At 41.0% G+C, this 24052-nt stretch overlaps 1 protein-coding gene across 1 annotated transcript; it reads left to right on the top strand.

Moving 5' to 3' along the window:
- The first annotated feature begins 9940 nt into the window (after nt 1-9940).
- On the top strand, nt 9941-23621 carry LOC133992512 (activin receptor type-1-like). The gene is given in 12 exon segments (XM_062431149.1): nt 9941-9980; nt 9983-10006; nt 10607-10861; nt 11575-11847; nt 12030-12296; nt 14085-14290; nt 17083-17182; nt 18935-19081; nt 19359-19634; nt 20511-20708; nt 21725-21855; nt 22257-23621. Coding segments are annotated over 12 exon segments (2052 nt in total). The 3' UTR covers nt 22392-23621.
- Nucleotides 23622-24052: the final 431 nt, after the last annotated feature.

The following is a 24052-nucleotide window of genomic DNA, read 5'->3' as shown; positions in this document are numbered from 1 at the left end:
TCACTTCAGTAGAATAATGAGAGTAATTGATAATAGAAATAATCATTATCCCTATTTTGAACAAGTGATATAATACTAAACTATTAGAAACAGACCTTTCATAGTAAGCTGGAAGTTTGAAATGTTACACAGGCCTCATTCAAGTTTTCCTTTCCACATTATGACTCTCAAATTCTTTTTCTGCAGACATCTTGGCTTCTACATCAGAACACTGTCGTAGCCGTCCCTGTCTGAAAGCTATAAAATGTATAATTTTCCCACAGAGGTCTGAGCACTTCAGAAAGCATGAGGCGAGGGGGGGTGGGGGGGTGTTGGGGTTGCTGATAGACTTCGATAGCAATCATTTTTAGTCTTGCACAGTAATTTGGCTGTCAGAAGCAGCTGGCAGTTTGGGTTGGAACAATATGCAAGTGGAGGGAGAGGGAAGCGCTAGCTCAAAAAAAAAAAAAAAAAACCCAGAGCGAGTGCTGGGGGTTGGGTGGTGTGTGTGTGTGTATGTGTATGTGTGTGTGTGTGGAATCAGGTTACACAGTCTGTCATTAACAAGAGAACTGCAGTTATGAGACCAAGATAGACTGCTTCAAGTCTGAGCAAGAGTCTGAGGCTCGTCGCTCTTCCATGTAGGTGGCTCTCAAGTTAGGGAAGAAAGGGAGGGAGGAGATATGTGTGCAGTGTGTTTGAGACACAGTGTGTGTGTGTGTGTGTGTGTGTGTGTGTGTGTGTGTGTGTGTGTGTGTGTGTGTGTGTGTGTGTGTATGCGGGTGGGAGGTGTCAGCTAAAGGATAGAAAGGGGGAAGGACTTGAAGTCTAGCATCAGAGTAGCAACCTTTATGTGCATCTGTCAGCTATCTTGCCGCAGATTTTGGCCATGTGTATATGTGTGTGTGTATATGCTGACTTACTAGAAAGTTTGACTAGCAACAGACCTGGCATCAGATGAGGCAGCAGGCTGCAGAGGAACACCGCATGTGGGTTGAATTTGCTTCTGCTCTATGCTCATGTCCAATTTTATAGAAAGGGGCCCTCTGTCTGCAGTGATATTTTTAGTCAAAAAATCCTTGAGCCTTTTAATAATTATCTGCCTCATGTAGCCCAAACATATCGCGATGAGGAGAGCTGTCTGGGACTTGCGGGCACTGCAATCTCAGCAGGACACGGGAAGTTGGAGGGGAAAAGAGAACGAGATAAAAGACCAGATTTTAGTCTTGTGTTGTTTGCAGTTTGTGAGCTTGCTCTCCTTCTGGTGGCTCTAGTCTTCACAGACTTATTGATCTCTCTTATTCTGTGTTCAAATGTGGATGAAGACCAGTGGAGACAGAGAGAAGGGAGATGAGGCACTACTGTCTGCACAGATGCACACACACACACACACACACACACACACACACACACACACACACACACACACACACACACACACACACACACACACACACAAGCACACAGATCTGCAGTGCTTGTGGCTCCTCTCGTCTCTTCTCTCCACACTAACCCCAGACAGCACTGGAGACAGTCTGCAATACACATTGTATGAGCTCTTCAATCGCTTCAGTGCTCTTGTCTTATTGCTCAGCTGTTAGGGGGGAAAGTTATGGCTGCTGCTTCTCTCTCGCTCTGATCTCATTCCCAGTCTCAGGAATGGGCTCTTATTTGGCATGGGCACTCTGTCTACAAATTGCAAATAATTTATGTTTCATCTCATGGGTCGCAAGGTTGTAAACTGAAGTAGTTCTGTTATGATGGTCGTACTTTGGAGTTACATTGATGGGGCTTAGACTTAATCCAGTCCATTTCCCACTTTGAGCCAAATGAGGTATTTATAATGTTTCAGTCATTCAGTGGTTTTGACATGCAAGTCCACTTGGCAATATGTCTATGATTTCTCTATCTATCTATCTATCTATCTATCTATCTATCTATCTATCTATCTATCTATCTATCTATCTATCTATCTATCTATCTATCTATCTATCTATTGGTAGATTTTGAACTGTTACCCAGCCCTCATGCATGGGCTGTTTGCATCATGATTTCCCATTACTGAATCATTAAAAACTGTTCACTGCTGGTCCTTAAAGTCCAGGAAACTCTGGGCCATAAACAGTCCATCGGCAGCAGGATGTAACGGCTCAGGTCCTCTACTGAGGATAATGCTGTATACACATTTATTGTTTTGTTGCAAGCTGTTTGCTGAGTGATTATCATCATGGTGGTGAATGGTGTGGTTGATGTTTGTGGGTCACAAACAGAGGCTAACAGAGGCTAACTGTTGCTCAGCGGGAACATCATCAATCAAGACGAAATGTTACCTGAGCACCCACAGTTCTTTGGTCAGTTGCTTGATTTACTTTCACAAGGAGAAAAATATGTTAAAAGGTTGCACTGCAATACAAATCAAGGTGTCCTTTAGAGAGAAGTATTGCCCCGGGGCAGTGAACTTAGTGAGATGGTCTTTTGGAGGGTAACTGTTTGTACATTCCTCTGTCGGCAAACATTGCTGAGGGCCATAAAGACAGTGTTTGAATTGGCTGTTTCAAATGTTTTGATGGCTGTGTGAAAATGAATGTGTAATTGCTATGGTGACCATTGCGTAGAACACTTGTTAACAGTGTCTTCCTCACAATGCTGTAAAACCTTGTAAGTTGTGTCTCACGGGCTTTCACTAACACAAAGCCATTATAAAGCCTTGCGGGAACCACCAAACTGCTATACTTTAAGTTTAGCTTCTTTTGCATAGGTGATGTTGTCTTATGATAATGTTGAACTGTGTGTATTGTTGAGATGTTAGACTCTTGCAATCCCCAGTCTTTCTATCTTCAGTTGTTCTTTGTCTCTCTTGGGTTTTCAGTCTTGTCTGCAAACCAATCAAACTTTATCACAAAATTTTATTAGAAACAAAAGTGTAATACAAATTCTTGTATGTTTTATTTTTTTAGTGTGTGGCAGTGTGTTTCAGGGTGGTGCAGAGGTGGAAGATAGGGTGGGATTACATCAGGAAGAAAAGGCAACTATTGTCTCTGATTACATTTGGATCGTGTCACGGTCTGTAAGACACTTAGGGCCTGATTTACTAAGATCCCAAATAAAAGGTACTAAATTGCGTGCACAGTGCAATAGATTGCACGTCTCGTTTGCGTGCGTTTTGCGGGTGATCTAAGAATAACTGCGTAAATGAAAACAGGTGCAACAGGGTGGAGACAGCAGTATTTAAATTAGAGTTTTGCGTGTCCTTATGGAGAGTTTGGACGAGCAGAAAGCCCGCAAGCGCAAAATGAAATGTGATCAGGTTCTAGTGGAAGAGGTTAACAAATATATTGAGTTATAACAAAAACAAATATTACCAGAAAAACCGACATATGCGAGAGTATTTGTGACGAAGTCAATGCTGGGGTTAAAAACGCCCCACATTGCATATTCATTATGGCAAACGTACTAAATGGACAGCGTGTACTATCTTGCACAGTTGAAAGACGCAAACCCACATTTTTTGCGGGTGATGTCAAGTTTGCGCACGTTTTTACACGCAAACCTTTAGTGAATCAGGCCCGTAGACACTCAGACTGAAGACGCCCACAGGAAGTAGAACTTTGTTTACCATGAAGCATTGTAGCGTTCTGCTGTTTACTGAGCACCTGTGAAGATGGAAGAGAGGCTCATTACTGCCGGGATGATCTTTTCAGAACTGTACAACCCTGCAATGAGGGAGTACAATGACAGTACTAGGACGAGAGGATATTTCCCTTCATTTGATATGTAAAAAATAAAGTAAGACTGCGTTGTCGGTTTCCTGATTCATTTTTAAAACAGACGATAGGAAAGGAAAAGAGACAGCTGATACTGTAGAGCTTGACCTGATGGGACACTTGTAGATTCCACAAGCTCTTCCAGAGGGATGGAGTCTTTATTTCATCTCCCATTGGATGAGGCTCTTGGCCAGGGATGTGACTTTCCAAAGTTTAACAAACCTTTTCTTTCCAGTCAGCAGAGCAATGTGTCTTTCACACACAATCCCAGAGTGTGATACAGGATCTCAAGAAGGATTCAACTTGTGTACACAGTTTTAGTTTTTATGTCAAAAATATTTTCTGAGGGTTTTTTCCAACTCCGTTTATCCACAAAGCCAGAATAATTTCTCAGTGTGGAGATTCTCACCACCAGTGGCGCTAAAGAGTGATATTTTGATGAGCGGGGGCTCATTTTGCATCTCTTGCATCTTTTCGTATGAATTAAAGCCCAGATAGACCAGTGTTAAATACTTAAATGAATCGCTTCTTAACCCAGTAGTATTACCTTGGAATCTTAGTTCATCACTGAGGCCAGCTGCTCACTTTGCTCTTTTGTCAGACAATATTCCTCATTATCTATCCTAATATCTGCTCATTCTGCTGCTATAATGACCAGCAGCGCCTGGAAACTTGTTGTCGTCTAGTGGGTAATCGGTCCCAATACACCGAGACATGATGATGGTGATGGTGCCACCATCCAGCACTGATACCACATCTTGTTTTTTTTTTTTTAGATAATGAGACATATCCTTTTTCTTTTTTTCTATTTACAGCCCACAATTCATCAGCCAGTCTTTATACAATCCGACATGCCTCAAAATCGATGTTGTACGGTCTGACACAGATTTGCGACCAAATTTTATTAGACCAATCTTGCACAGTGTGAAATGCAATGAACCTGCAAGAGATACTGTGCAGTGTGTAGGAGCCTTAATCCAAATGCAAGCTACACAACAGGCCTCCCACCAGAGATGACTGGTGTCCTAGATGACAGAGCTCATCACATCTGCCCTAAATTTCTTTGCCCCAAGATTTTATTTAATTTTTTTACGGATTACACAATGACAAAAGATTTTCATTTCTTCAAATACCACAAATGTGTTTAATATCATTGCTGTGAAACATTATTACCACGATTAAGAATTTCTAACTTCATCCATGGTCTTCATCCACATTTTGAACACATTTCTAGCTGAACTTTATATAGAACGTTATAGGCACGTTATGAAGTAGCCCTTTTATTTTAGGTTTTTATTTTATTTGTGCTTTCTCTTCCTGATACTCAAAAATAATTTAAATCCAACACTATGGTATCATTAGTATCTACCCTTCTTTTCAAGGAAGCTTATATTGTACTTGGTGTGTATGCGTGTGTGTTCATTCATTACTCCTCTAAAAGTTTTTTTTGTTTCCCTTTCTCTTGGTTAGTTTTAGTCATGTCCAGTGTAGTATTTGACTGTGGGCAGAGAGTGTTTTTTAGGCTGTAGTGAATGTGTTGGTTTGCTGAGCTGTAGTGCGAATATGAATGTGGGCTACTGCAAAGAGGACGACTTTCGCCCTCAGGTCCGTATTACACCCACATCCACCTAGGAGCGAACCATCTGTGTGTCCCTGATGGCATGCTGGCACTTTGGCTGTCTAGGTCTGGGTCGGGGACAGGGACGGGGACACAAACAGCAGGCTCTGCATCACTCCAGACTCTGCCTGTTTCTTCCCCTGCCTCCCTGCAGTTTGCTGCAGTTTACTCGGTGCTGGGGCTAGTTGTGCCATGGTAACTGTGCCAGGCTGCCAGCTCAGACACAGATTCCACCTCTCGTCTCCCTCTTTGCCAGCATGATGACTCAGCAGCTCCTGCAGGGCTTCCAGCCTCCTCCCTCCTCAACCTTAGTGAAACACCATGCTCATCAGGCAAAGAAGTGTTTTGTCATTCTCTCCTTCTTCCTGACCTGAATACAAAACAGACCAAAATAATAAAGCATCCATCCAATTAGACTATTACAATTCTCTTTACTGTTTAAAGGTATAAACAGTTTTAAAGTGCTACTTGAAAACAACAGATGGCAATAAAATAATAGGTTTAATTGGACATTTGGAGAAATGTACATCACTGCATTTGAGTGGCATGTTTAATCATCTCTATCTAATCACTTTAAGATCTACACAACTTCTTAGAGAAGTGCTTATCACGATAGCCCTGTGGAGTGGGATCACTGGAAAGAGTCTGGGAAGGAAACATGGCGTCACAAAGTGTGAGCGCTGATGTAGGATCACTTTCATGTCCTTCCAGCAGTACTCAGCAGGAGTCAACCCTAACATACTTTTCACTTGCCAAGTCACACTTTGGGCATCTTGTGTTGAGCTCTGTATGGTTTTTATATTTCTATGTGCAAGGTCAGTGCTTACAGATCTCAGACACACTGACATAATACATGAAGAAGTACAAATCAGATACTTCAACGTCAAAGCAGAGAACAAGAATTGGCGCCTAAATGTACTTTTACAAGTCAAATGAATCACTGTGCAGAACACCTCCTTTCATACTGTTATATGTTAATGCTACTGATGCCTCAGTGTGAAAGCAGCCTTTAAACTTTGCAGCTTGGTTGAAGTGGAGCTTCTTCCAAAGTCTCGCTGTACCGTTTGTCAGTTGTTTCCAGAATGCCTCATCTTTTATAAGATGATAACAAATCTTATATGTGAAATCTTAAAAGATAAGGACGGTAATCTTCTGTATAATATTATGTGTGTAATATTCCTCTGTATGTATTTCTTTAACAAGGGGTCACAAATATTTTTTTAAATTTAATATAAAGACCAAATAATTTAATTTATGGATCTATATTTCCAGCTATTCACTGTAGTTTGACCAACTTGACCCAAACATGTTTAAGCTGTGGATTAGGTGTATCAGTGGGGATTTACACCACCAGGATTGTGTATGTGTGATCAACCCGAAATGAACAACCCATGTTCATCGTAATGAAGGAATACGTCACCCAGTTTTTTTTTTATAGTTTTATGACAACTGTAGAGCTCAACTGCACTGTGGAATATGCTATATCAGGCTTTGGCTAAACAGACCATATGTTAGCAGGATCAATTCAATCAATTGTTGGCTTTGGTGGTTGAATATCACCAGACTTATCCTTGAATCTGCAAAATATCTTGTAGCTATAGTTGTCAAATAAATATATATATCTCTTTTAAATGTTGTACAGTAGAACCTTAAAGCAGCAAAAATGGAAATACCCAAGTACACATGCCTCAAAACTATACCTGCAATAACTTGAAGGCAGTGGAAACAACATTTGGCTGCTAAATTGTTGACAGTATTCCCCAGCTAGTCATTAACCGTGTTTGTTTGCTGTCTGGTGCTGAGCAGGACATGTACAGTAGGTTTTTATAGCATTTTCGCCAGAGACTGTGAAATGAAAGTGAACCAGAACAGTAAAGTTGCTGCCGGACAACTAAAAGATAAGCTCAGTGATAATTCTGGATGATAATTCTTTATTTTCTTTTTTGTTATTTGAGAATGATGCATTGTCATTTGAGACATTGCTACTCAAAAAATACAGATTATAGCCACCTTAAGTATGCTACATACAGTAAATGTACTTATTTGTACTGCAAACAATGGCTCAAGACACTAAATTTAGACTTCCTGACATTTCAGAGGTTGAGGAAAGGAGTTAAATTGAAGCTTAATCGATGTTAAAAACAAGAAAATTTGACACTGTTTATATGTAAAATAACAGTTGGTCCTCCTTTCAAGCTTGTGTGAAATTTCCCTCTACATCATACTGTGGTCAGACTTATTAGATTATCAGCTCCAACACCCTTGAATGGACATGGAAAAGGTATTAAGTTATCATTACCATGTGGTTTTCATACTGGTTTACTATTTCAACACCGCATCAGGATATAGGAAGAGCGAATAAAAGGAAAGTGGGGGGATGAGACAGATAGAGGGGGGAAATGAGAGCGCACCCTTGGCAGGATGTCAGCTCTGTGAACACACACTGCAGAAGACTGCCAGAGAATTCAATACGCAGGGATAGAGGGCTGCAACACACACATACACACAGCGCCATAAAGTTGTCTGCTCAGATCGCAATCAGTTCTGCAGATGCGAGCCCTGACTCTCTCTCCCCGAAGAATCCCTTCAGTGGTTTCCAGTATCAGGACAAGTCCTGGCTGCATATTCATCAAGCAAAGCTGTTAGCTAGTCTGATGATATGTTACCAGCTACCATGCCTGGTGTGTGGATAGATGTGGGTGCTTATGCAACGTAAGCAGTGTAAATAGAAATACATGCATACAAATGTTTTGGAGGCCGCAGCTTTTAATAGCTTACTTAAGATAAAGTGCACGTGTGGGTGAGAGGAATTGCGAGGGAGATCATTTCAGTGTCCCGTTGAGGGTCTTTCAGCTGCAAATGTAAACACAAATGCAACAAATCATTTACCTACACTAATTGAGGCCATTAAGTGGAGCTTCGTGACACGCTCTACTAGTTAAATGTGGGGAGTTATTGATCTGTCAGCCGTGCGTGAGTCAGGATGTTATGCTCTTTCTACATGGGTGATGTGAGTCAATATCAAGATAACTAGTCAGACGAAATAACTTTTTTTTTTTTCAGTGACTCTTGCACTCAGTAACTCTGTGCTCCAGACTATTGTCTCTGACTCCTCTTGCTCGTCTCTTTGTCCTGTTTCCTCCGGCCCCCTGGCTTAACCGTGGCCCAGCCGACCGTCTCCCACCAGCATGGTGCTGTTCTTCCCACTGTCCCCCCGGGCACTGATACCAGACACCTCTTTGTCCCACTTCCCTCCCTGTAGCCTATCTCACTTTTGCAGCCCACTCTGGCCCACACGGTCTCTCCGACACTGGCCCCGTTCTCTGACCCGCTGTCCCCCAGTTGCCCCCTGGTTATACCTCCCTTACCGCCTCCTGCCCGCTCCCTGCCCCCATCGCTGCTCCCCTCTCCGCCGGTCCGAAGGGAGCAGACAGAGCTCCTGATTATCTCTGTGTGGCAGCCTCTGTTTTGTGCTCTGATTAAAGGAGCAGCATGTGGTCTGTGTGTGAGCGGCCCGTACAGACGCCGCTGTTAGGCTAATGCTAACATCACGTGCTTAATCATTTATGTCTGGGAGACGGGCACAAAGGCCTGGGGGGGTGCAGGTAGGAGGGGTGGGGGGAAGGCACTGGGGTATTTATCATTTGCACAGATGCACTCAGGCGCACACACACATGCTGCCAAGATAACAGTAGTAGTGCTTAGTATGGCATAAACGGGGCACGCTCCAGGCTATGAGGTCTCCGCAAAACTCACATATCATCTTTATAAAATGGGTAGTTTGGGGGGGGGTGGGGTATTTTTTTCCCCCTAGAGTTTACAGTGTGACTTAAACTGGTGGTCTGTAAAAAAAATCTGCCACTGTGAATAAACAAAAACAACTGCACAGCGTGTGTGGACGTTCCTACAGACGCATTAAATATTGAAGGATTAGACCGTCTCCAGGTCTTTTAAACGATAGTATTTGGGCTCCCACACTCATTCTCCCCGCTGTGCTCCTCTCCTCTTTCTCCCCCCCCCCCCCCTCCCTCTCTTCCTCCTCCCCTCACGTCTGTCTGCTCCTCTCCCCTATGTACCAAGCAGCCTGTCCCTCCAACACACACACACACACACACACACACACACACACACACGAAAACATCAACACACACACTCATACACGCACAGAAGCAGCCAATAGGAGAGCACCAGTCTCCCCATTGCTTGCCACTCAGTGCCTTGTTGCCAGGACAACAGGAAGGCATGAGACCCACTTTACTTGAGCATTTTAAACTTGGTTGTGACTCTTTCTTTTTTTTCCGAAAAAAGAAAGGTCTCCCTCTGTAAAATTGCTCTCTCTAATACTCTTAGATCGACAGCAAATCCTGTCATTATCTATCTGTGTCTCTTGGTCTTCTGTCTCACTGAATGGTGGCCCGAAAGATGCTTTACAAATGTATTAAAGGTATTTTAATGCATCAGTGTAGAAATAACCATGCTTTTTTTGGGAGGCAATTGCAGACCTTTTTGTCTGGAAAAACACTCATTCATGAAGTGGTTTTTGTTGTTTCTGTTTGTTTTTTTTTCATGTAGGTCTACCATGATGGCTGGGGACATGTTTCTTTTAGTTTTCATCGTCCTGGTCTTCCCTGCTCTGGCTTGGAAGGTAAGCATCTTCCTCTACCAACATGTTTCCACACTTCAGATCTAAAAGAGAGCTGTAGGTAAAGCGAGGGGGTGTTACTGCTACTATTAACAGGGGATCTACTTGAATTTAGCTCTCTCACTAACTATAGACGAGACATAGGGTTAGTTAGATTACAGCAGGTCACACACTCTCCTGAACACATGCATGAAAGGTATTTGGTGGACTTCTGTGTTCCCACCTTGTCTTTTATTTCTTTTATTCTAGTTAACATATGAACAGTCTCTCAGCTTCTGTGTCTCTCTGTATCCCCTCCATGCAACTTACATACGTAGACCAATCATTCACATTTCCCCCTCGCTCATCCTGCTCAGTCAGTCTCAGTAATATGCTGTCTCTCAGTTATTTTTGACAATCACAGTGGTGGGCACATTCAGAATGCAGTGAAAAGTGGAGCAAGCAAGACAACATACACTCATGCATACTTAAGAGAAGGATAAGCACTGATCATTTACTGTCACAAAAGATGAGGTATATTAATTGCATATGATTGGTGTTTCATTGCTGCACTCTTATTTGCAAGGATGAATTCTAACCTGTTTTCATCATTTTCTTTTTTAGGTGAGGACAGTGTGAGAATGCCTGAATGTTTGTGTGACGGGTCGTCTTGTATCAACGGGGAGCGGTGTTTCGGCCGGCAGTGCTTCACCTCCCTCTCCACACTTAATGGGACTTCGGTGCTCCAGAAGGGCTGCATTGTGGGTAATGAAGCTGGGTCCTTGCGGTGCGAAAGCCCCCCAACTGCCGAGCTGGCGGTGGAGTGCTGCTATGGGGATTTGTGTAACATGAACATCTCATTGCAGCCACAAGCGAAAGGTGAGGCGTTGTAACATTGTTTGAATAATATCTCGCCTGAAAGTTAATCAGGAAAACCTGGATTTTTATTTGATATTGGCCTTTAAATAATTAATTATCAGAAATAACCATTCAGTCTTTTTAGAATACCGGGGAATGAGAAATGGATCATTTTGGCATTCGATAATCCTCTAACGTTGCAGACGTTCCTGTAGCTGTGGGAAACTAGAACAGTTGGCTGCACAGTAGCTTTATTAATAAGTTAAGCAACAAATTTGGGAAATTTTGCAGATCTGCTTAGGACCTTTCCTGTTGACTCATTAATTCGATATATAGTATTTCCTCCATTGATATATCCTAATACAGCAAATGTATGCATAGTCACATTTCTATTCAGTACAATGAATTATGTTCCACTGTTCTACATTACATCACCAAAAACCTGTGATAATTATTTTTGTTAGTTTATAGGTACAGTTTGTTGATAACCAGTTTATGATAATATTGAATTAGCATATAGGCAGAATTTTACAGAGGAAAACCATACTACAAAAAACAGGTTGGAAAAAAATCTGTATGTGGAAAAGACTGAGTCAGTGTTAGATTGCAATGACTGGCCAACACAAGAGTCAACTTGCATGCTCTCTCATCTGAGTAAACGCCATTTAATTTAATGGCATACTAATGGTATCGCTCTAATGGGTTTCCCCATATCTTTGTTTTCCTCTTATCAGATGTTGAGCCGTCTGCTGGCAGACCAGTCCTCAGAGACCAGGAGTGTTTTTGCGAGGGCGGCGTGTGTGAGCATAATCATCGATGCACAGGCCAGCACTGTTTCTCCTCTCTGAAGATGATTGATGGGGCGGCTGTCCAACAGAAGGGCTGCCTGAGGGACGATGAGGAGGGCAGAGCCACCTGTGCCACGCCACCCTCATCGGCCCATGTTGTCAAGTGCTGTCAGGGCCATCTGTGTAACATGAACGTCACTGTGCAAGCTCCAGGGAAAGGTGACTTTGTACACATTGTACACATTTCTCTTGGCTTCAATTCACTATAGACCTTATGCCACGTAAGACTGTGCAAAACTTACAAAAATCTGCTTGGATTTACTTTATAAAAGCAACAGCTTAATTTCTCCTTGTTTGAGGTTTACCTTCTAACCAACTAAATATACCTGAATGTTTTGCAGAGGAGGAAGTGAAGCCCCTCGTGAAAGAGGAGCATGAGTGTGTGTGTGAGGGCAGCTCATGTGCAACAGGGAATCGCTGCATGGGCCACCAGTGTTTCTCATCTCTGACCGTCAACGCCGGCTCCCTTGTGTACCAGAAAGGATGCTTTAAGATCTATGAGCAGAGCACATTGACCTGCAAGACCCCACCCTCCAGAGACCAGATTGTGGAATGCTGCCATGGACGCCTGTGTAACATGAACAGCACTGTGGAGCTACCTGTCAAAGGTAAGGTACTATACTACCCAGGATGCAGTTTTAAGCACTATTTTCTGCACCTTTCGTTAAGGTAATGCTCAAGAGCTCCATCTGTTGATGTTCCTATTGAACTTTATAACCAAAACACTACAACCCTTCCACAGAAAGTGCTGCCTAGATTTAATCTTTTCAGAGTTGGCCACATGGGGTTAGTTGTTGTTGTGTTAGAGTCAAATATATTCATTTCTCTTCGGCTTTCTCTTCGGAGAGGGCTCCGCCATCAGCAGTGAAACTGTGTGCCACGGCTGTTGTGGATGGTTTCTGTTGACCTGAATTACACCTCTGTGCAGTCACACTCCTGGCGCCTTATGAAACAGAAATGGGGGAGACAGTGGGCAACCAGAGGGAGGTTTTGAATATTCTTTAGTCATGGTTCACTTCCTCTGTGTCCTCTCAGAGGCTGTCAGAGCTGGCTGACAGGAGCTCAGGGGGTGAAGCCACTTGGGAGTTAAGGAGAGGCAGCCATCTATAAGCAGAGAGCTGTTGTTGCCCTTTTTTGCGTTCACCTGCACTTTTCTCTCCACAGCAGCCTTTTATTTTATGTTGCATAAATAAATGGTTGCACCTGAAATATCGTCGCCGTCTCTTTCTGGCGATTAGATCAGACTTAATGGAATAGTTTGACATTTTTGGAAATAGGCTTCTTAGCTCTAGTCGACAATTAGATGAAAAGATCTATGCCCCGTTTATATCAGTCCACTGAATATGAAGCTTCAGCTAGCAGCCAGTTAGCTTTGCTTATCTTAGAACAAAGACTGGAAACAGCTGGCTTCTCTTTTGTTTAATCCATACAAAAACAGGAGTGTAAAAACGACAATTTGTGGTTTTAGCAGGGTTTATGGGTTTAACTATTTCTTGGCCAGGAGCAGTGACTTTCTGGAGTTTCTGCTGATTGCCTGGCAACCTCACAGTGATGACGAGACTCCAACATGGCACGCTTATACTTGAGATAATATTTCTATGGGCACCAGTTGGGTGTAGTTAACGGTTCATTTCAACAATTCACATGATTTCCAGATAATTTATTAATTCTAGAATGTTATGAAAAATATTCTGGCACTCCTACTGATGTAAACATTCCTCATCCTGTCAGGTTGCTAGAAAAACAGTTGGGAGAAAAAAGAAAAAAAAAATTTTCTCTATGAATTTGTCTAGTTAAATGCATCCTGTCCTTAAGTGTTTGGTTCAAGTCTAGTGAGCTCCTAGAATGTGTTGCTAGTAATGTGTTTATGGGAGAAAGAGTTCATTATGCAAGTTGAGAAAAGGGGATCATTGTCTGTGCTACGGGCAGAGCTGAGCAGTCTTTCCCTTGGAATGTTTGGAAAGTGTGAATGGTGGTCAGTTCCTCAGGCTGGCCTCTGCTGACTTGATGAGATCCACTCAGTGTATGTGTGTGTGTGTGTGTGTGTGTGTGAGTGCTCATACGCATTTGTGTTCTGTGTGCACCCCCACACTCAGCTGGTTTCTTCAGACGGTCTTCAGAGTGCTGCAAACCTGTGATTTGTGTATTGTTGAGCCTCAGCATGTGTGGTCCAGTCAGAGGAAAAGCAACGAAAAGTTTCCCCTCCAATGTACTTCCTTATTATCCGCTTTCCTTGAAGCATAATTAAGTTCTAGTTGATTCTCCAGTTTGTTTACTTCAAGCAACTCTACTCACTCTCCTGACAAGCAAAAGCCACAAAAAACAAGCCTTTTCTGTGTTCTAAAAATGTCCAAAATGATGACATGATTGAAGTCAATTTGTCTCTCCCCTTGCAGCTGAAGAGCTATCCAGCTACAGTGTGACCACGCTGGTTATCGTCATTGTGGCGCCCATCATCGCCCTCATCATCCTCTCTGGTATCGCTATTCTGGTGTTTAGACGCATTCACAACAACCAAATGGAGAGACTAACATCTCGAGATGCTGAATATGGAACAATTGATGGCCTCATAGCATCCAACGTGGGGGAGAGCACTCTGGCGGTGAGTAGTGTATACTATGAATGTTACCTTCAACACTGTCTTTGAAAAGGAGAGGATATCCTGTATGAAAGAGAAGTTTTAATTCATAGGTACACTATCAAACTTCTGTTCTTTATTTTAACCCATTCATTTTCCTTCTATACCAGCTGCCATATCATGTAGTTGTACATTATTCACAACTTCTCATGGGGCACAATATACCTGCTGTGTGGAAGAAGTTTGAAGTATGTGCAGTGCTACGAAATATAGACCAGGACACAGTACTTGTTAACAGATTGTGTAAAATTAAATAACTTCAGGATCTGTGAGGAGGAAACTGTGTCTTCTTGCCTTATCAGAATTGAAAATATTGGCTGGTTTGTATGCTTTATTTAAATACTGGTGTTAACAAATATGCTACCTTAGCAGGAAACATTAATAACCCACGTTTAGTTGTCTTGTGTAACCATTTCAAGTGTGATAGCAGCCTCCGGTCTTGTTTATGATTGTGGGTGGTAAGGGAACTCTTCTCTTCACACTCGGATTACAGACAGTCTCTTTAAAGTCATGCTGAGGCACAAATATATGCACCAACAACATAAATGGAAACCCCATCTCAAATTATGTGTTTCATTAACTTAAGGGATTCATCTGATGAGTAAGAACAATGTTGGATTAGGGTTTGTGGAGACTTCCTTCTCTTCTTTGAACTATTTACCACAAGATAACTAATGGTACAGACGTAATTGGCATGATATAACGTGTTCACCTTCATTTAGACAAAACTGTGATCAAGCACTGTTTTTGTTTTTAGAGAGTTTAGCCTTATATGCCAAGTGTGATTAACTCCAAACATGACACACATACTGCACAGAGAAGTTTTAAAAAGCATAAATTTGAGTCAAGATAAAAAGAACTCAATCAGTTGCTGTTAAGTTGTAAATGAGTAAATCACTAAATAGAGAGTACAAACAATTCCCAGAATCCTCATGTTTGTTATAGTAACTGCACATATTGTAGATATACCATAAGAAGCACACTGGTAATATTTACAATTTAATATATTATAGTGCATAATGTATTTGTTATGTCAACATGTGCAGGTCTTAAAAAATGATAAAATTCAACTGTGCAGAGAGTCAATTCTGAACTCTGTGTATCACAGTCTCAATATTGTTTGGTAATTGTTATATAAAAACATTAAAGCAATATATGGTGGCTACATGTATATGATGTGTGTGTGAGAGCATCAGAGCAGTTGCTGGAATTTTTTCTAAAACTTGTTTTGCCTCTCCCCCATCCATTTTCCTCTCTGTTAGCGGAATGTCTTTTGTTATTTATCTTCTCTCCTCTCAACCATGGATTGTGAGTTTTCTGCAGAGTGGTTTATGTTTTTGAGGCCCGCTAAACTGATCCAGAGTTTAGGTGGAGTCCTGTGGTTAGCGTTTAGTCTGAAAGACAACCCAGCACATTCATTGGCTCGTACACTGTGTAATCAAGTTCAGCAGAGACGGCTCACAGTCTGGCTTGAGCCCTAACAAAATATATGGTTGTTACCGTCCATTTTTCTCATTTTCTATCCTCACAAAAGCATACTTTGTATATTATGAAACTTCAGTATTTGGATTGAAAACATTTATTTCACATCTGTAGTTAAAATCTTCTGTCTTCTTCAGTTTTCATGTAACCAGGAATGTTTTTGAGCATGTTTAAACTCTTAAAATGTCAGACTGTGCCATTTGTTTTCTATTAAGCGACTTGAAAATAACATATGCAACTGTTAAAGTGTGATCACTCATAGATGTATATATGTTTTTTTTGCCAGAGAGAAAGGGAAATAGCTGATTTTGGCTCTGTGTCAAGCTATTTTCAAAGTCCATCGATGCAGCTGGCAATGAAATGCCCAAATATGGAGCCACATAATGTTTGTTTCAGCATAATTAAAAAGTGCTTGGCAGCACTACATGTATGAGAGGCTATTAGGAACAGTGGTGAGGATATGAAAAGCAAATTGGACTGAAACACATGTGCTCGTCCCTCTGCAGCCTGCCGCCCAGAAGTCGTCTCTGATTATAATGATATTGTTGCATTCTGATTGCATTTTGCTGCTTAACGGCCTGGCCCAAATACACTCTGCTAAAAACAATCCTGCTGTACCAAAGAGAGGATTTTAAGCTCCTCATTCATTTTATGGCCTCCATCTTGCATTCCTGTGTTGTGATTCCAAATTGTCTCTTGCATTATGCATCTGTTTATCTGAGGCATCACTCTTCTCTGTTGTTTTCAACCCTAGTCTTTGTATTTCTCAGCAGCTGCTGTCTCTGTTGCTGCGCACTGCCCTCCTGTGTCGGTGCTCGGATGCTGCATGTCTTATAGCTGAGATAAAAATAAAAGGCTTAGCAGCATTGCGCCTGTTTGGGAGTCTGGCCCTTGGATTAGATAAAATCTCCAGCGCCCACACCAGTCACCAGGGAGGGGGTGGCACTTCTGTTGTTTACTCACCAGGGGGCACCCTGCACCTCCAGCACAGACACACACCCACACACACACAGACAATATCCTGGCACACACACAGCTTGCCCCCCTCCATCCCTTGTGGGTGCCACATCAAAGGCGTCCTGCTTGTTAGCTTCCATCTGAGTCCCAGATGCTCCTTATATCATAATTTTTAGGCGCTAGCTGCAAGATTACTGTGGGAAGGTTTTCATTCAGATGGCTCACTTGAAAAATGTATAGGCACACATGTAAATACACACACACACATTTAAATATACAAGCCTTTAACTATTTTATTCTGTTCTTCTCTTTCTTAGGATCTGCTGGATCACTCCTGCACTTCAGGAAGTGGCTCAGGACTTCCCTTCCTTGTTCAGAGAACTGTCGCTCGACAAATCACACTCAATGAGTGTGTGGGTAGGTGTCCCTTTAAACACTGTGTTGTTATTGAAATTAGCATATTTTTGTGTGTGTGCACACACACGCACACACTTCTACACTATTATAATTTTCTTTATTTTTATGGTAATTATTATTTTTTCTATTTCATAGTTACTTGTTTTTTTATATCTAACTTGTGAATTCTAATATAGGTAGAGGCCCTGTATAAGCCCTTTTGGGTTTCTTGCCGCTACCTTGCACCTTTCAAACTTCAAAACTTCACTGCATAAAAATATGCAGCTTCCTCATTCATTTCAGTGAGACCTTTGTATCAGCACAATGGGGGGGCCAGTACAGACGGCTTTGGAAGAAGAAATGCAGCAAATTTCCACAAATAAAGTTGATCCTGGCTCGGCTTTTTCTTCAGAGTAGCAGAGCAGAGTATAGACACAGAATGCCCTCTACAGTGTGGAGTTGTGCTAATTCTGTTTATTTACATGTACTGAGAAGAAGGAGCAAATTATTGCTGCCATGATAACTTTACAGAGTTCATGACTGCCACAAAGGAGTATTGCTTTATAGCAACTTGGCTACTCTGATGAGCCTTCAATCTGGTTTGTGAATCATATTTTATCTGATCCTAATAGACTTTTTACTGCCTCCCAATGGATGTTCAAAGATTGTCCAATACATGCAATGCAAGTAGTTTATCCACAACAAACATACCCATCAATTTTTCAAGTCTGTCTTGCAACAATCATTTCAGATTAATGTTGTACTACAGTTTTGCTCAGGGTGTGGATTTTGTTCTTCATCACTTACATAGGAAGCACCTTGGGATGGGATCTCTTAATGGAAGAACAAAAGGAATGATTACAGTGAGCAAAACCAGTTTGTGTTCATATTGGCACCTGGCTATTGTGAACATGTCCTGTCATTTGAAATAAACATTTGGGTTGCAAAACAGGCCAGTACTGTGGGGATATTATGAAAAGGAGCCAGAAAGCATGCGCAACAGTTCCAGCAATCAAATCCCCAGAGCCAGAATAACACAGATTTTTATTTTTGAGAGTGGTTGCAGTATGTTTAGTGTCAGAGAAAATATTACCAACAGCAAACATAATTTCATATGGACAAACACATTGCCATAGCTATCAGTGTTAAAGGTTAAGATAGTTAGAAGTCAACTCATCACCCCTGTTGTCACATTTGGCATTCATTTACACATATATCCCCTGATGAATGTAACTCCAACACTAACTATCCTTTTAGCCCTGTTATGCTTTCACCAAGTTTTGACAAAGATATCTGAGCTTCTAAATGATTGTCTTTCTTCACTAGTCACTCAGTTACTTTATCTGCCTTTAAGTGCAGGGCAGCTAGCAGACAGTGACTTCTATCACATTTTGTGCTGGTGAAATGCTCCTTGTTGAGGTTCAAAAAAGTGTAATATTGCTGCAGCGTTAGTGTTCATTCTCATTTCATTTGATTGCATCAACAGTTGATGACAGTTCAGCTATTGATTAATGCAAGTGTAAAGTCACAGATTATGCAAAACAAAAATAAGGTTAATTATAGTATTCTATTAAAGTAATTTTTTTGTTTTGTCATTATTTTTACAGATGCAAAATGCATTCTCTTGACAGTTGATATAGCAGTTGTCCACAGCAGTAACACCCTTTTACATCAATACAAAACAGGGTTTTTTTTCTCCATATCTCTGCGTCGTTGTTAAAGGTGTTTCTGTCTGTGCTGTTTGCTCATTTCTCCCACGTTTTTCCACACCAGGTAAGGGCCGTTATGGTGAAGTCTGGAGAGGCCAATGGCAGGGAGAAAGTGTAGCCGTCAAAATCTTCTCCTCCAGAGATGAGAAGTCCTGGTTTCGAGAGACTGAGATCTACAACACAGTACTGCTGAGACACGAGAACATTCTGGGTACGTAGCACATGATGGAGAATCCCAGCCCATGAATGTATGTATGTATAATTGCTAATTAAACACTCCCATAGCATAATTGGATTGCATCATAATGATCATTCGAATGGGCCTGTGCCCTTAAAATGCTATTTAATTTTAAAATTAAGAAACCGTGAGAACATTCTACTTTGTCTTTCGTGACCAAGCATGTTTCATTGATAACATGTTACCGTGCATGTGTTGGATCAAAACTCTTTTAACATAATTAATGTTACTATTATTTTTCTCAACTTAGGCTTCATAGCTTCAGACATGACTTCGAGGAACTCCAGTACACAGCTGTGGCTAATCACTCACTTCCACGAGATGGGCTCCTTATATGACTACCTTCAACTCAGCACCCTTGAAGCGTCCGGCTGCCTCCGTATGGCACTCTCCATCGCAAGCGGCCTGGCACATCTCCATGTCGAGATCTTCGGCACTCAGGGCAAACCGGCCATTGCCCACCGAGACCTGAAGAGCAAAAATATATTGGTTAAAAAGAATGGGCAGTGCTGCATCGCTGACCTTGGTGAGTTGTTAAAGTTTAACTTAAATGCTTACTTTCAAGATGTGGATAGGATTTATATTTAATCCCTTCCCAAGCAATGCTGCCCTGGCAAGCCAGTTGTGACAAGCGTAGTTCATTCCCACAGCACCTAATTTAAATTCTAGTGGAGAGTGTCCAAAGATGTAAATATGTCAGGCTAAATTTTTGGTAAATGTGTATAAAATATAAGATAACTGGAATTCCATTACATTGAATGGTGCAGGCATAACAAACATGGAGTTTTGGTTTTGAAGATTTTATTAAACATCATATAGCTTCAATAAAGAGCTGATTTAAGCTGATGCACCATACGTGTAAAAAGGATATTCACCACCTTCAAGCTATTGAAGAGGTTAATTGTGTCATGTGTGTTATGTTTTTGAATGTTTCATAAGAGATGCATGTGCAGTAATATCAGTCTATCTGCTTAGTCTTGTTGTCAATTTAGGAAGAATAACCACTGCTAAGTGTGCCACCCAGGCTCTTAACCAAAAACTCACGTTGAACAACTCAGGCCACTTTATCTAATACACTTATGTTCCATTTGGAGATACTTGAATAAAAACTAATTCAGGTACCAACCCTAACATGGCGACAGGCTCGACATGTTTACAGGCTTGATGTATTAAAGTCTGCATCAGATGACGCATTTTGCTGTCTCGACAAACACGTTAGTGGTTGTTTGTCTCCGAGGCGAGTTGTTATGATGTAGGAGTACATCCTGTGTAGGGGACATGGTCTGTTTACGACGGCACGAGCGCGTCAGCATTTAAATCAGTTGATTGAGAGTATTGAATGTTTTGTTCGGATCCCAGTTGTTTGAGATGAAAAATTTAGTGTTTTTTGTTTTCATGCTAGGTCTGGCAGTGATGCATTTTCAAGACACCAATGAGTTGGATGTGGGGAACAACCCGAAAGTGGGCACAAAGCGTTACATGGCCCCAGAAGTGCTCGATGACTCCATTCAGATGGACTGCTTTGAGTCTTACAAAAGAGTGGACATCTGGGCCCTCGGCCTCGTCTTGTGGGAGATCGCTAGGAGGACAGTCAGTAATGGTCAGTACATGGTTTCCATATCAGGGTACTTCTGGACTCCTGTTTCATTTCTATCACATATTTTTCACATCTTCATAAATTGAGGAAATTATTCCCTATAAGCAGAATAATAACCACAATATCATACTGTAGATTGTTAATGATCAGAAAACAACAGGGTGGCAGATTGTAAGTAAAGGAAGCCTTGTGAATGTGTCACATTGATATTGCAATGTGGTAAGTTTTTTATCATTTCTTTTCCATTCATACTGGCCATTAACAGACATCATCATAATGCACTTTCAGTTTAAGTAATAGGGGACAAAGTTCACAGTCTGTACAAAAATATATTTGCAAGCTTATATGAAGATAATGAGGCTAATAAAAATACTATAATTGTAGAAGATATCCACTATCCACTATTTGACTAACTCAGACAACTAAAACCACATATTATTTCAGATAAACGTTCAAATCCCTTTTATGCTCTAAACGAGGACTGCGGATTTTGTCCCCCATCACTTGCATTAGAAAAGCTCAATTAGATTGGACTTTCTGATAACAGTGAACAAAACCTGTTCCAATGTTCATTTGGGCAACTGACTGTTGTTTTAAGACTTGAAAATTTGTCAACTTACGCTTTAACACAGCATTGCTTTAATTAAGACCTTTCCATCTGCTGCTGATGGAAAGGTTTGGTCTTCATACACACATCCACATTCAATATCTGTGGTCTGCGGAGAAACCAGATGCACCTGATGTGAAACCTACTTCCTCCTTTCACTGTCAATTTGTTTTACCACTCTATAGTAGGAAAAGGCCTTTTAGTAACATTTGGGATATTGATTTACCTCTGGCACAGTAATCTCACATCTCTGTTTTGCTGCAAGGCTGCACTTAAGTACAAGTTAAGAACAACGCTGTGAATTAATGAATTCTGTATGATACTCATTTGTCACTATAAATCATGTTTTGTACTTCGTTTGAAGTGATTTGATCTTCAAAGTGAATTGCTGTGTGTTCTGCTCCTCATGTAGGCATCGTAGAAGACTACAAGCCACCTTTTCATGACGTGGTCCCGAGTGATCCAAGTTTTGAGGATATGAAGAAGGTTGTGTGTGTGGACCAGCAGAGGCCCAACATCCCAAATAGATGGTTCTCAGACCCAGTGAGTATTTTTAAAACATTTGCTTTTTAAAAAGATAAAGTCCGTGTGCTTCTAGGGCTGTGTGATATGACATTATATACAGTACTGTGCAAAAGTCTTGGGCCACCATTAGATTAGTTGTTTTAGCAATGATATAATGACCATATATCATTATTTTTTTTGTCTATTAATTAGAAAACAACCAGAAAATACAGGAAATGTGTATGCAGTATTAAAAGAAACAGAACAAAAAATTGAAAAGAAAAACAGCTCGGTATGATGTGACTTGTATCTGGATCTGAGATTCTGGTCATAATGCACAGGCTTGGTGCTTCTTGTACTAAAAGCCTTTTATTAATATTCACCATTCTAATGTTGACTTGTGACACACTGATTAATTCATTTTCTTGATTTATTTCCAGACTTTAACCTCCATGGCTAAACTCATGAAGGAGTGCTGGTACCAGAATCCATCAGCCAGATTAACAGCGTTACGCATCAAAAAGACTCTCACAAAGATCGACAACTCTCTGGACAAAATAAAAACAGACATTTGAGCCTGCCTTGAGGAGAAGGGGCACAAGCTAAACTAAAGGCCTTTGAAGACATCCAGAGGGTGGACCATCTATAGAAATATCTGAAGACAAGAGACTTTGACTGGTTCAGTGCCCTTATAGTGGCACAGACCTATATTTATTTTAAAACACTTGGCGGGACACATTTTGGCATCCAAAGATGACTTACCAGGCATTTCTGCCAGTGGTCTTGGAAATGGGAAAATATCTATTCATCTCATAACATAGGAGCTGGACTGTTAGCGAAGTTCTTCAAGGAAGAAACCGTTACCCGGGCATTTGAGTAGACTTGCATTTTTTTAGATTGTGACACATTTTCAGTTTGAACAATGTCTGAACATATTATGTTTAGCAATTTCACGTTTTCTCTTTAATTGTGCCGCATTGTTCATTTGCATCGTGATGGACTTATTTGGAAAAGAAATCAAGTTTATCTGCGTACCTTCGTAAACGTGAAAGTGATCATAGCAAGGAGTGTTGCAGTATCTTTTAATTTGTTCCTCGTGCACTGCTGTTTACAATGCTGTCAGAGAGTTCTTGGGGTTTAATCAGTCCTGTAACATTTAGTTGTATACTACATCAACGTTCTTTTCCTTAGATATCATCTGACTAGTACTAGGTACTCTGCCACAAACCTTTTGTATATCACCGTAGATTTTACATTCAATCATGTACCTGTTCTATGTTTTGTTTCTTCAGCTTTACAGAGACAAATGCTAAAAGAACAAATAAAATATCTGCTAGATGATGCTGAACTCTATTCCTCCAGAGGCCTGTGAGTAAGCCTGTAAAGCCTGTATACTGTCTTAACTCGTGCATTGTTGTCTTAATGCGTGCATTGTCAAGTAAATGAAGTCAAACTTCAGCCTTTTTTAATTTCTTTAACATTTTATATCAACTAGTGATTTCTATTGATTAAATAGAAAAACAAACTGTATTTTATCTGTCTCATTTGTCTTGATAATGTATCCAGGAGATATTTATATTTGTACTTTTGATTACAATGCTTATTTTGTTTTTACTCTTCCTGGGCTTTGATTTTCATGATGATGACTACAGTTAGTGACTAATAGTCTGTTCATTATTTAAGGTTTTTAACATCCAACAAGTGATGTTGGTCATGTCATTTGTATTTTGGAAGCATTTATAGTTCCAAATCAAACCCTATCCTACCCCACATTCCAACCACTCTATTGTAATTTATAGATCTAACAGGACATTCAGCAAACAGCTTATAGTAGTGACCAAGACAAGGTGAAGCAGACTGTTGAAGCTTTAAAACTCGTGGCTGCCTCTATTTTTGTCATTATAGTTAGACATGTTTTTTTACTGTGAGTTCATTCAGTAATGCACAATAATTTATTTTCTTAAGGTAAGAAGCTTGATATCTGCAATGAGTATGCAACAAGTTAATTTATACTCCTTTGGAAAAGGTCAAAGGCCCAGACATTTTCAGTGCCAGCTGTAAACTGAAACTGCCTGCACAGCAGATATCTTGGTAGATGTCAAAGAAAAAACTGGGCTCCTGATGGTTTGCTGACTGATTAATATGCCAGAGCTGGGTACTGATACGCCGTACGCCCCGCTCGCATGTGTCAACAACAGTGTCAGTGTCATTTGATCCATCGTGCAGCCACACTGTA

This window comes from Scomber scombrus, chromosome 13, assembly GCF_963691925.1.
Source record: "Scomber scombrus chromosome 13, fScoSco1.1, whole genome shotgun sequence".
NCBI classification, from domain to species: Eukaryota; Metazoa; Chordata; class Actinopteri; order Scombriformes; family Scombridae; genus Scomber; species Scomber scombrus.
The sequence above is the reverse complement of the archived record's forward strand: the minus strand, read 5'-3'. Positions and strand labels throughout refer to the sequence as shown.